Source organism: Brassica oleracea, unplaced genomic scaffold (assembly GCF_000695525.1).
Source record: "Brassica oleracea var. oleracea cultivar TO1000 unplaced genomic scaffold, BOL UnpScaffold00886, whole genome shotgun sequence".
NCBI lineage: Eukaryota > Viridiplantae > Streptophyta > Magnoliopsida > Brassicales > Brassicaceae > Brassica > Brassica oleracea.
Window position 1 is genome coordinate 11811 of NW_013617500.1, and position 14173 is coordinate 25983.

At 34.8% G+C, this 14173-nt stretch overlaps 1 protein-coding gene and 1 long non-coding RNA gene across 2 annotated transcripts; both read right to left on the minus strand.

Annotated features, from left to right (window-relative positions):
- Positions 1-9452: 9452 nt before the first annotated feature.
- On the minus strand, positions 9453-10952 carry LOC106320333. Its single transcript, XR_001265769.1, has 4 exons — positions 10663-10952; positions 10097-10161; positions 9704-9989; positions 9453-9626 (listed from the first exon to the last, which is right to left on the minus strand). It is a non-coding gene; the product is annotated as an uncharacterized LOC106320333 (long non-coding RNA).
- Positions 10953-12034: 1082 nt separating this feature from the next.
- On the minus strand, positions 12035-12919 carry LOC106320331. The gene is made up of 2 exons (XM_013758686.1): positions 12658-12919; positions 12035-12486 (listed from the first exon to the last, which is right to left on the minus strand). Exons 1-2 carry the CDS (start codon positions 12917-12919, stop codon positions 12035-12037), a joined length of 714 nt encoding a protein of 237 aa, XP_013614140.1.
- Between the last annotated feature and the right edge of the window lie 1254 nt (positions 12920-14173).

Genomic DNA, 14173 nt, shown 5'->3' on the forward strand with positions numbered 1-14173 from the left:
GTATTATTATTTATATAGAATCAAAGAACGCAATACGACTATATGTGCAGTTTCTTTTATATATGTACGCTGGACCCATTTAAGAGTCTATTTTAAAACCAACAGTGGAATTGAATACCGATTATGCCAAAGTCCTCCTAGGCTCCAAAAGACAGCATTTACCGGAACTTTCAGATAAAAAAAAATATCATACACTCCTATACTAAGATTGTCTAAACAAGTCTTGGTTAATTCCTCCCTTTTCTATTCACATGGTAAAATATTAAGGAAAAGTTGGTTACGTTTAAAATTCCCGTGGGGAAATAATTCAAGAAAACATGTTGATTATCTGATACAGCTTCGTGAAGCCCAAGTTACACCCTTACACGAATGAATTAACATATGTTTGCGTTTACATAACATAAATGTTAAAATTTAAGGATAAATTCAGTACAGAACGTAATAGCGAATTTTACATTTAATTCAAACAAAAGTGTGATTAAACGATTGAGAGTTTGAGACTGGAAATTACTGTTAACAAAAAAACATGGTAGAAATTACCCAATTAGGGTTGAGTGGGGTATAGTGCGCGTGAGCATTGAGAGAGGTGGGGATCACGTCATTTTCCCTTGCACCCACGGCTCTCTACTCTCGCCAAGTCGCACCCTATTTCTATAATAAGATATTCACATATTTTGCTAAATTAATGCCATATGACGGACATGATTACGTTTGAATAATCAGATCCGATTAACTGACGTCTAATCATGATAAGTCTGGCCTTGTTAGACGTAATATAATTTAATCGAAGAACTAGCTTAACTGGCTAACGGTTCACACTCAGAGCCGATCATGGGCCAAGCCCAATGAAACATTCGTCTTGGATCCTTAAAATTTTTGAAAATTTTTATATGTAAACAGGTTCCCAATTTATAAAAAAAATTTGTTAGGCTTCCAAATTTTTGAAACCTTTACTAAATGGTTTTGGGCCTCCAAACTCCTAGGGCCGGCTCTGTTCACACTGAATCGGTAGAAGAACTAGCTTAACTAGTTAGCTGGATAATGATCATTATATCTAATAAAATTAAAGATTATACGATGATATAATTATTACCCAATATTTTTAAAAAGCTAACAGTTCACAATGAATCGATCGGTAGGCAATATTTTCTTTTCTTGTCAATAACCGGATCACCCTAGTGTATATGTAGGCTAAGATTTAAATGTTGAGATTAAGTTTTATGAATCCTAAAACCCACACTAAAAATTTAGTAGTGTTTGTATTTGCAAATTAGGAAAAATAAATGATTTGGGCAACAATATCTTTAAAACCCGGTGATGTACAGACTTAGGTAGACGGAAATGGATTTACATATTGACGTATATGAGTTTAATGGTAAACGAAACAAGACCTAGACTAAGAACAAAAAGAAGTAAGGAGATCGATATGTTTAGAGTTGAAAAAGCTCGAGGTCGATGGTAAAGTGTGTGTGTACGATTGTGAATCTCTCTCTTCTGGCCTCTCCCTCCTTTTATAGTTTCTCAAGTTTACGTCCGATATTTTCTCCTTTATTTCTTCATCGTGATCCCGACAATCTCCGGGACTTGGTGGTTGCCGCGAATATCAGGAGTTTGTGGAGCATCGTCTCTTTGACCAAGTCTCATCGCTTTCATTCGGATTTGGTGGTCGTCGACTTCTATGTTCGTTCAGCTCGAGCCCAACCTCGAACATTTTATCACCTCTCCGGCTCGAACTCGACCTTTAGATCTATTTAGCTCGAGGCATGAATTCTTGATGGTTTCGGGATAAAGGCCCACCAATAATTCCTTAAGAACGTCCTCATCCTCTAGACCGAGGTATTGTGCCTTTCGTTGGCTCTGTCTTCTCGTGCCTCGAGTAAGCATCTGGGTCAGTTATCGACATTGACTCTTACAAAGTTTTATTTGGGTTTTATCAGGATTTGAGCCCAACAGTTGTCTCTCACTCAATTGAATTATAATGCTGTTAATGACCGAACTAATTGAGAATGATATTAGCTTAACCACTCCAATTGGAATCATATTTATTCTTTTGTTCTTCAGTCCTCACTATTTGTATTGTTGTTACCTATCCAGGCATAAGTTTACGTAAAACTAGGGTCGGTCCGCCCTACGGACGGGATATACTTTACTTGCGATTTAGGTTATTATTTTTTGTATGATTTTGTGGTTTGTATTTTAGGTTTACATTTGCAAGAAATGTATATGATACACTACCAAAAAAAGATCATATTACATCACATAAATAATATCAGAAAAACAAATATTATTAATTTGAGACAATTATTAACAAATGATACAAAATATTTGTTTTAACATCAATTATTGTAATCGATGTTATTATTAACTTATCTTTGTCTATATTAATCTTTGTTAAGCAAGTGAAGATCAATTAAAAGATATATTGTATTTTCATATACGTGTAAAAATATGCAGTTTTTTTTACTAAAGTTTATGTTGTTCTTATTAGAAATCAAAGGTTTGATAAATTAATAAAAAGCTTTCATTTTTCATTAATGCAATTATTTTAAATTTTTAGTGTTTGTTATATTTTTATTTTAAAATTAAGTAAAATAAAAATGCATGTCACTACAGTTGAAATTTAATACATAAATTATGAATTATTTTTCATTCTTATATATTTGTTTGTGAATGCGTTGATACTTTTTTATACATTTTTAAACCTATTGATTTAGATAATGTGAAAAATGAATCAATTTACAATTTGTTTTCTAAAGTTAGTTAAATAACATAACAATCTGAAATTGATTATTTAAGTATACACACATTCTATTAAAACTTTTATCAAATAAACCATATCATCCCAACTTTTATCATATAAACCAGCCAAGGTCGTACTACATTCTCGGATTAAGTAACACTCATTCATTTAGAATTTTTAAAAATTATATTACTATGAAATTAAGTTAATAAAATAGATCCAAACCAATAGCTACTTTTAAATCATAATATGTAGACTACAAAAGAAAATGTATCTTTACGTTAATGGAATTTAAACCAATATATTTTTTGGTTAAGTTCATAAAGAACTTTACGAAGCATATAAAATTTTCTTAGTAAAACTTAGTTAAATTGTTCGGATGACCAATTATTTTAGATAGATATAGAGAATCATATAATCTATGGAACCATCAATGCATCCATGTTGTTTGTATTTCTCTTCTCATTGACACTTTTCTCTTCTGTTACTTCTCGGAGAGAGCCACGTAAAAGTAATTGTTGCATAATCTTTCTTTTTCTTCTTGATTGTAATTCTCGAAAGAGTCAGCAGACATTGGTTTTGGCTCTTAAGTAGAGCCAAGTAAGTAGTTTACAAAGCTTTCATGACTCAGAATATAGACACGTATAAACATGCTAATGTACCACATCCCTTAGAATAGAGTGACTGTTGCAATAAGCCAAAATATAGAAATTTACAAATCAGAAATTTATCTATAGTTATACCAACTCTACTATTTTCCCTTTTTGTTAAAATTTACAAAACTATCTTACCATAAAAAACGTAAAAAATGTAATCATTAATTCTTTTTATTGTTTGCCTTTTTCCCTCATCTTTGTTGGTGCCGAACATTACCCTATCATCTAATTTATTTTTACCTTTTGCTCTCCTACCTTCGCTTTGTAGAGAGAATGCCATAGACAATGAGTCAATGACCCCAGCTTTGCACACAGAAAGGATACAATTGGCTACAAGCTGTATACAAAAAGAAGAACCAAGATGGTCAGAATCATCTTTCATTATTGAGTAAATACATAAAACATGAATTTCTCTTGAATCATCTTTTGATTTCACCAACCCAGCTCGTTTTGGGTTCCATCACTCCAGGGACCATGAAGTTGTCAATATCAGTCTGCTGAGTTGGATCTTGGATCCTGCAAGAACAAAAAAACACATGAATGTGAAAAAACAGCTTTAGAAACAAATTTGTAGCACTAAACATAAATCAAGGAAAGATTAACGCTGGGCCAATGATCGAGTTCACATTGCCAACAGCCGACATCAACAGAAAAAAAAATAGGAAACAAATCGGATAATACTTCTCTCACGGACAATGTAGTTTCTCACTTTAGAGACACACTTCCCAAGGTAGTTTGATCCCCCATCCCTGAGCTCAAGATCCTCGTAGATACCAACCAAAGCTCCAGTCGGAACCACATATCTAACCTTGACACTTTTGATGTGTGGACATCGACCTATACCGTTATCAAATATCCAGCAATCATGAGCTTCATTTATATGAATCAAAATCAATCTCTAACAAAAAACTAACGTGAGACCAGAGAACATATCCAAATCATGAAATCTAGGTGAAGGATCAATAGAAACAGATCTGTCGCAAGATTCATATAAACATTATCAAGAACATGATCGATGATCAGTACGATCCATCATCTTCTCACAATATGTATTCACATTATCTAAAGCCTAAAGGCCACAATGTTTGTATGTTTCTAGTACATGATACTTCCCGGGATGACTTGTCCTAGGCTCTTGATATAGATAGGCCTTCCATCTTGATAAATTCCATGATTCCCTTGAGGATAGTGCATTATGATGTTGACCAACTCTTTGAACCTGAAATATTGTTTCTGAGCAATAAAGCCAAAAACTTTATTAATTTGGGCATGCTACTATGTACTCCGTTCTATAAAATCTAAGACCGAATATAATATCCATTTACCTACTTACCTTTATAATGCAATCTGTTTCAAATTCATTCTTCAATTAAACATTTCTTCCCATGCTGTGACAGTTTTGTTGATGTTGAATTCCATTGTTTTGAGAAACGTAGCTGGTGGTGAAACAAAACTTATTAGAAACAAATAATGAATGCATTTTTAAAAATCAAACTTTTTTTCACGATACTATACCTCAACCTAATATGATAATGATTAATGTTGGTTGGATAAATATATTAGAAACATAGCTAGTGGTGTTTTCATGTTTGCATTTTCCCGAATCCCATTATATTCTTAGTTAACCCTCTTGCAATATAATCATTAATAAAAAATTATAAATTCCAAAAATGATGATCAATCCAATAAGAACATCAATAAGGAACTAAGAGACAATAAGGAACCTTAAAATAATCTAGAGATTACGAAAATCAAACAAACACTTATGCTTACTATCTTGTTTACTGCGATGGATCCAGAAGCTATCTCATTTAGATGGATGGAAAGAAGTCGAAAAGACTGATCGAAACCCAACCAATGGAATCGGCACACAGACTTCTGCATCTCAGTCTCTCTAATGGAATCGGCACACAGACTTTTTGCTTCATCAGATTTAGGTTTCTGTTCATGGGCCATCGGCCCAACTTAACCATACGAATTTATCAGTCCAAAAACACTGAATATATAAGCTTAACCTTAAAAGCCCAACAAATATTAAGAATAAATGAAGTGATGCGTTCGTATGGACGGAAGACGTGTCGGCACTACAAACCTCGACTTTCTGACCTGGCGCTGACGTGGACGCACAAGAGTGAAGCAATATATATATATATATATGTGAAGATATGTGAAGATGATATGACCAGAAACCGAACCACTGGAAAATGTACATGTCAAATTCAGTGTCGTGCCAAGAGATACAGGGGCCTTAGGCGAAATTATATTTTTGTTTATATAATTTTATGTGTATTATATTTAAAATAAAATAATTCAAAAATAACTTATTTTTTCCATATGGATTAAAAATTAGAAAATAAAAAATGATACACAAAGTTTAGAATGTAAAATTTTTGATTAATTTATTTTGGTTCTTTAATAATTTTTTCCAAATTATCATAGTATATAAAATGTGTATAAAATGTGATGTAAAATATTAAATTAGTAACATAAAAATGAAGGTTAAAATTGTGTGTTAAAATGATGATACTTTTAAGAATATTAAAGTCTCTAAAACTTAGTTACTATATAATACTTTTACATATTTTTACATTTACTTATATTCAGAAAATGATACAAAAAAAATAATATATATATATATATATAACCAGATAATAATAGATAAAACCTTAAAAGTCAACAAAAGTTGTTTCAATTTTTATTTCTGTGATTTTTTTCATCAAATCATCCTAATTTGCATGGGTTAGAACTTAGAAGTTGATGATTTTAAAAAAATAATTAAAGTTTCTAAGATTTTAACTAAAACAGATTTTAACAAAAAAAAGTTTCAAACAAAAAAAAGAATTTGAAATCTGATAAAAATCTAATTAATATTTACTAGATACAAAAAAAAATTAGAGTTTAGGAACCCTAAAAAAATTTACATTATTAAGGGGCCCTAGACGAATGCCTTTTTTACTTCAGGGTGAGCACAGCTCTGGTCAACTTGTCAATGTTTGTCAACTCGTTACCTAAAGTGGAAAAAAAAATCAAATTGTTCTGTAGTGTGCTATCAACTTGTGATTTTTATCCAATAGTCAAAAACTAAACATTTGTCAGCATAAATCAGTATGCACGGAAAATTGATTGATTTCACTAGCATTAATGTGCTAAACTTTTCCACGGAAACCTAATAATTAAGCTTATCAATCAATTAAGCTTTTTGCAGACAAGATTGTTCACACGATCCAAGACCTTGTTTGCCTGTGATCAAATAGTGAAAGAATTACACCACAATGCAGTTTTTAGTTTATTATTACATAATGGACCGGTTTATGCTACCAAGACAGTTTCCATTAACAACTTCCTTTTATTCTAAACGAGCTAGTGAGTTTGTAACTAAAGTGGGTCTCATATATCTTTTCCTTCGTTTCTTTCAGTTGAGTTCTTTATTTTTTTTTGTAAAATGAATGTTGTTTTTCGGGAACATTTTTTCAGAAAACATGTTTATAATCAATATCTTTATTATCCAAACTTTCTTTTGAAATATGTCAAGCTATATCTCTGATGGTGGTATAATAATGACGTACACAAGCTTTCTCGCTCAATGGATACACCTCGAACTCTAAAACGTGATTCAAAGTTGTGGCACTGGTTCTGAAGCTCCGGAATTGTCGTCGGTTTGCCTCTTTTTGTCACAGCCACCACCTGTGAGAAGCTCGAAAGCAACAATGGCCAACTTTGGCATTTTTGAAAATCTGGTCCCTCATCTTTTGTATAATTTGTTTTTGACCCAATATTTTTATTTGTGAAGAAGTCTGTTCTATTTTTCTCCCAAACTTACAAGCTTTTGTTTTGTTATGGTTAAGAGTATCAACATTACAAACATAGAAAAAACAGAGTAACATTTGGGGGTTGGCTGAGCAGATGAAGATGTGTGTACACCAAAACAAATACATACACAACAACGATTATACACATGTACACACATATAACGAAGTTAATGTAAAAAAACAATATCAGCACCTATACTATCAATAAAATAAGCATTATTCACGAACATGAAATCCAATCCGTTCACTTAATCCACGCATCCATGATCCATGCCCTTATCTACAAAGTTTTTTTTTCTTTTTTGGCTTGTGTCACATGTACACTAAAATTATGTACACACGCAATATCTTTGTGTACACAAACATGATGAACACAAAATAAAACATAAATGCAAATTTATAGCTAAAACTTTGCAAAATAATAGTTGTATTGCATTTATGTTTTATTTTGTGTACATCATGTTTGTGTACACAAAGATATTGCGTGTGTACATAATTTTAGTGTACATGTGTATAATCGTTACTTTAGTAATATACAATGTACACATGTGAAAATGTACTTTGTGCACGTCTAATCATGTTGTGAAATTATATGGTGTTAATCTATTATTGTACAAGTAATTTGTGTACATATGAGTCATTGTACATGTGGATACTCAATAATAAAAAAATTATGTACGATGTATAGTGTACACATCAAATGGTTTCAAAATAAACATTTTAATATGAATTTGCATACTAATCTTCAAAAAGTTGGGATTATATTGCACATTTAGAAGTGTGGAGCCAAATTGAAAAGCAACAGTGCAAATCTGTAATTTCTAGGGCCAAATTGTAAATAGTTGAAAGCTAAACGATCAGTCTTGCAAATACAAGAACCTTAGTTTATGAATAGGTCTCGTCGAGGTTTGAGAGATCGGATCGACCCCTGGTTTGGTTCACCGACGGTTGGCGAGGAGGAGAGGGCACAGAGGAAAGCACAACGGAGCTTGACGAGCCACCAAATTGAAGACGTTGAGGAAGACGAGACGCGACGGCGCGAGAGTGACCACCTGGTGACGATGGATTGTAGACTTGCCGCACAGTAGGAGATCGGAAACAAAGTCGGAGACTGAGCCGGCGGCGGTGCTTTAAAGGTCAAGGTGGAGAAGAAGAAGATCGAAGTGGAGAAGAAAAAGGTTGTGCTCCAAAATAAGATTATTATCAAGTTTAATCCTTTTTCAGGTCCACCAATAATAAGAAATTCTTTTTAAATTTCAAAAATTCAATGAAACAAACATTTCTAACTAATGAGCATGTAACTGGTTTCATTTTTTTTAGAGGGCAAATTAAGTCTTTTCACCTAAAAATGGTCTGTGTGGCATAAATTGCGTAATAAAAACTCATAAACTGTGTTGTGGTGTAAATGACTCTCAAATAGTTGACAGATCATAAAGAAGATTTTACTACAATAATACATGAAATGACATGAGATGATTGTGCTTAGGACAAAAACAAGCGTCTCGGTCAACCATTTTCTTTCGGTTCAAGAGTCCCTTCACAATCTCTTTCTTTGTCCTGTTTTAATATGGGTTCCTTGACCAGTTCAATGTATCATTCATCAGGAGAAACCCAAAAATGAAACTAATGTTTCATATTCCACCAAGACGGAACAAGTAGTGATGTAGTCTAATAGCCTGCAAAAGCAAAGTGATTGTCGTGCCATAAGCATATTCCGGGTCTGAGATGGTAATTACAGAGGCTGTGTTCAAGTCGGAGAACAAGGACTTGAACCAGACAGTAAAAACTAGCTGTCAGGAGTCAAGTGTTGGGATAACTGTATGAAGAAGAAGAGCACTTTACCTAATAATGTAATACATGATCAAAAACAAGAGCACAAAATAGGCGATGAGTTTGCAACTTCTTCGATTAGACTTCTTCGATTAGACTTCTTCTCAAAGACCTGTGGTGTTCAAATCCATTTTTTTATGTTCAATTGCTAACTACAAAAGGGGTGATGCAGAAAAAAGTTAAAAGATAATGCACTACACAGTCTATTTGACATACCAACTTGAAAAGGTTGTTCTTTGTCGTCAAAAAAAAAAAAACTTGAAAAGGTTGTTCGTTCCGAGTGGCGGACCTAGCAGGAAAATTATGTGGCATCACAAATTCACAATATAAATAAATTTTTGTGTAAATGTGAAAAAGATAATTTAAAGGGTTATGAGCTGGATCAAATCAATTTTTTTTGTGGATTCATTGCTGCACTTTCCTACCACTGAGCCATAATTGATTAATAAACATAGCTTACAAACTGAAATTTATAATATTTTATGATGTTCTAGGGGATCGATGGGGATCATCGACCTGTGGGTATACGAAGAAACGCCACTGTGGATGAAGTGTTAAGCAATAATCGAAGACGAAGTAGCCGACATCATTCTGGTATCTTGCAAGAAGTGGAGAGACATATTAGTTTATGTAGACAAAAACAGAGGAACAATGTTGAGGACACGCACCATTGGAAGAGAAGCTCAGTGTTTAAATGCAAATTCTCCACTTAGGAGACATGGAAGCTATTAAGAGAAGAGAAGCCGAAGTGTGAATGGGTTCCAGGTGTCTACTTTCCTCAGGCCACACCTAAATGCGCATTCATCAGCTGGCTTGCCACTCTCAACAAGCTCTCTACAATGGATCAAATTCAAAACTGGAACAGAGGTGTTAACACTGACTGTGTGTTCTCTGTCAGCAAAATATGGAAACTCGAAACCACATGTTCATTGAGTGCTTCTACTCTTTTCAGATCTGGGAAACACTCAGAAAATGAATATTACAACGCAAATTCACGAACCACTGGCCAGCAATTGTTCAAATCATCTCAGACAAAAGTCTGACAGAAATATGCAACTCACCATCAGATGTTGTTTTCAGAACACTGTTGACACAATATGGAGAGGCCCCTATGCCTTGGCAAACTCTGGTAAAAAATCATTGACAAGAATGTTCGAAACGGTCTCAGTTTATTGAAGCAATCCAATAACAAGAGATATGACAACATTCTCTTGTATTGATTTGGTAGCAGACAATAGTCATTATCTTTTTCTATAGTCTATAGCACTCCAACAATGTAGTACTCGATGTACTGCATGGCTTTTTATGAATAAATTTAATGTTCATTAAAAAAAAAAAACATCTCAAGTTAATGGTTTATTGCAAGAAGCTAGATTTGACAAGAGTAGGAGGAAGACGATAACCGTCAAAACATTGTCTTTATGACTTAAATTTTCGAATACATTAAGATCATAGCTCAAGGTTCAATTCCTTCTGGGAATGTTGATAAACTCTTAAAAATTAAGATCAGTGCCCCACCATTAACACCAGAAGCCAATTCACAGTCAAGAATTAGAGCTTGTGGGACATTTATAGATCCTAATGTTCATGCTTGTAGTAATGATCTTTGAGTATGAAAAGGACATACTCTCTTGAGAAGCCAAACTCTGTCCTGAAGATTTTCCAGTGCTTCATCATTGTGGCGTTCACATGTATCATGAGAATACGAAGAGGATGCCCTCAAGCGACCTTCCTCAAGTTAATGGCTGGATTGGATACAGATAAACTGAAGAATAGATCAAACCTTCGGTAATTAATGTCTCGCACCATCATATGTTTTGTCTTCGCTCACCATCACACAGAGATCAGAGCATTGCGAACGGGTCCTCGATTCTTGATTCAGTTCGTGTTTGCAGGTCCGGAGAGAAGGAGAAGGAGAGAGGGAGTGTAGATTGGGCTTAGCCGGCCCATATAGGTTCATCGAAGATTAAGCGTAATCCAATCAGTTTTCACTTTGAATTGTATAATATATAGTTTTTTCAGAAAGAAAATTCCAATTTGAAACGTTAATTTTGCATTCCGTCTAGTGTTACTTGAAGAACAAACTTTCTTCTTCTCTCATTGTAAGAAACTGAACTCTTTTGTTGCTCACATTGTGTACGATAGAGGAGTGTAGCGAACTCTTTCTACTTTATCCTAAATTGTGACCTCTCTTTTTTTTTTTCTTTTTTCTTTTGAATGAATGTTAAATTTATTCATCAAAAAAACTCTTATTACATCAAGTGTACTCTCTATGTTTATAGAACCATATTACCCATATAACCATATAATCCTATACTTTTGAAACAAAAAATTTAGGATCTGGTTCCAAACCAAAATTGCAACCCATCTTCCCATCTCTTTACACCCCTTGATCTCAAAATACTCAGCTTGTTTCTGATCCCTTTCTCCACTAACTTCATCACAGTTGCAATATGTAAAGGCTTCACCTCATGCTTGATCTTGTTTCGCTCAATCCACACAACATGAATTGTCGCCTGAAACGCATACCTTAGACAAAATCTCTGCTTCTTCTCCAATCTCTCATCCATAATTATAGTTAATACCTCAGACCAGACATTAGTTTGAGCATTGAGAAGAATACCACTTGTTTGATACTCCCATATCTGAGTAGAATAGGGACATTCAAAAAATAAATGGTTTCTAGTCACAGGAGCATTTTTACAGAGCACACAAACCTCATCAGCACCCTGCCTCCATTTAGAGACTCTATCCATAGTAGCCAATCTATCTCTTACTGCGAGCTAGGACATAAATGCATATTTTGGGGTCGCTTGAGAGAACCAAATGGCTTTAGACCAACTGCAACTCTCCCCCAGGTTTCTCAGTTGTGACCAGGTTTCATGAGTCGAGAATTCCTTTTTATATCCTGATCTCCTTCTCCACAAATTTCCATCTTCCACTCCTACTCTCAACTTCTCCTTAGCCAACACTAACTGAGCTTCAACTTCATTCAGCAACTAAGATCGATGACTCCTCCTTCTTCGAACACACATAACCGCCTCCTCCACTGTGGCCTCTCTACTGATCCCCATGCTCACAATGCCATGCTCACCCAATAGAGAGAACATAACACCCTTTTCGCACCAATTGTCAAACCAGAACGAGATATGCCTTCCATTTCCCAATTCTCTCATATGAAACCTCCTTGCTACATCTCTCATTCTCAGCATTTTTCTCCACATCCAAGACCCCACTTGCGTTTTCTCCCTTATCTCCCAGAAACACTTCCTTTTCAGCAGATTCGCTTCAATCCATTTGCCCCACAGAGACTTTCCCGAGAACAATCTCCATATGAGTTTTAGTACATTTACTTTGTTAACAACTTTAAGATCTCTTATACCCAAACCTCCTTCTTTATTTGTCTGACAGATAACCGACCAAGCCACCTTAGCTCCCATAGCTTTCAACTCTAGTCATGTCCAAAGGAAAGCCCCACAGAGATGTTCTATCTCCTTAATACATTTACTAGGAAGGAGATAGACCGTTGACCAGAAATTCACCACACTCATTATCACAGCCTTTATTAGTTGTAATCTCCCCGCATACGAGAGAAATCTTGTGGTCCAAATACTGATTCTACCTCTGATCTTCTCAACAAGAGGGAAGTAATCTTGCTTCCTCATCACTTTAGTCATCAATGGTAGACCCAAATACCGAACCGGGAGATCACCTTTTGCAAACGGGAAGTTGGACAATATGTTGTTCATCTCATTCTCCGAAAACCCTGCTAGATATAAAGTGGATTTGGCAATGCTTATAGTAAGACCCGACCACTCAGCAAAGGTATCAAACACTGCCAAAGCTCCCTGAATAGACTCCTTTGTCCCCTCCACAAATACCATCAAATCATCCGCAAAGCATAGATGAGTAAGAGAGATCGACTTACATCTAGGATGAAACTTGAACTTCTTCTCAACCGCTGCTTTATCAATTTTCCTTGACAGGACCTCTCTATTTTACATGAAGTCAAACTCTAATTCAAGTGTGGATAAGTCTTCGTCACTGATGAGGACAGATCTACTCATTCATCATGGACTGAGATTTAGCTTGATCCGTAAAACGGATTGAATCGATGCTGTTGCCTTTTAGAGTTCAGAATAAAGAGACCGTCATGCTTCTCTAACGAGCACATAGTTTGGAATCACACTATCATGAATAACTTAAACACTCTGGGAACAAAGTGGCTGCTATTTGACAAGTTTTGGCTTGCATTTTGACCAGTGCAGTTTACATGGTAGTCTGGTAACAGACGATATGGCTATCTTCTTATATTAGTCGGAAAACGTTTCAAACTAGGATCAAGAAGTGTGGTATCAAGTCCTCTTTCTAGCACTAAAAGTGTTCTTCTGTATCAGCCGATAATGCATATTAAAAAAAACCGTAAACACTCATTTTTGTAATTTATTTTTGGTTTGCAACTTTCAAATTATAGCCTTGAAATGATGAGGAACCAAGTTTTTTCCTTCTTACTAATTAACTCTTGTTTGGTGAGTAAAATATTTGCACACAAATCGCATTAGCTAATGTCGCATTATCTTTTATTTAGTAACTACATATCCATGGCTATGTGTCCATACGAAAATTTACTTCAAACATATTTTATGCTACTTTTAGCTAGTATTTTCGGTAAGAGCTAAACCTCGAATGGTTGCTGCATTTTGTTATAGGGGGCTTGGTTTTAAATGGTGACCGCTATGACTGCCATGGCGCTCGGCGAGGTCTAACGATGTCTTTATCGCTTCAAGACCCCAAGGCCAGGCGAGGTATCCAAAGCGGTTGCTATTGTCACTATACACGTAGCTCCTAAGGCGTGCAAACGCTTCAAAGATTCTTCTCAAACCAACTTGGCTTGTGGAGAGTTAGATTACTAAACCAACCTAGGTTTAAAAGAGTAAGTGTGCCGTCTAGTAGAATCTATCACCAACCCTTAATTCAAGTAAATATCCTAGTTCGAACTACTATAAAAGAGTTAAACAACCCTATAACCTATTCATCATATCTTTCTCTACTGTTTTCTCTATTCACGTGTTTAGCTCTTCTTTGCTTTTACGATTAGTTCTCATATTCTAACTTCTCTTTTCAGTCATAAGTTTTGC

Coding starts and splice junctions, on each gene's coding strand:
- LOC106320331 (XM_013758686.1), bottom strand. CDS start 12,919: ATGGTATTTGTGGAGGGGACAAAGGAGTCTATTCAGGGAGCTTTGGCA. Junction 12,487..12,657: donor TCTTGTTGAGAAGATCAGAG/GTAGAATCAGTA, acceptor GGACATGACTAG/AGTTGAAAGCTATGGGAGCT.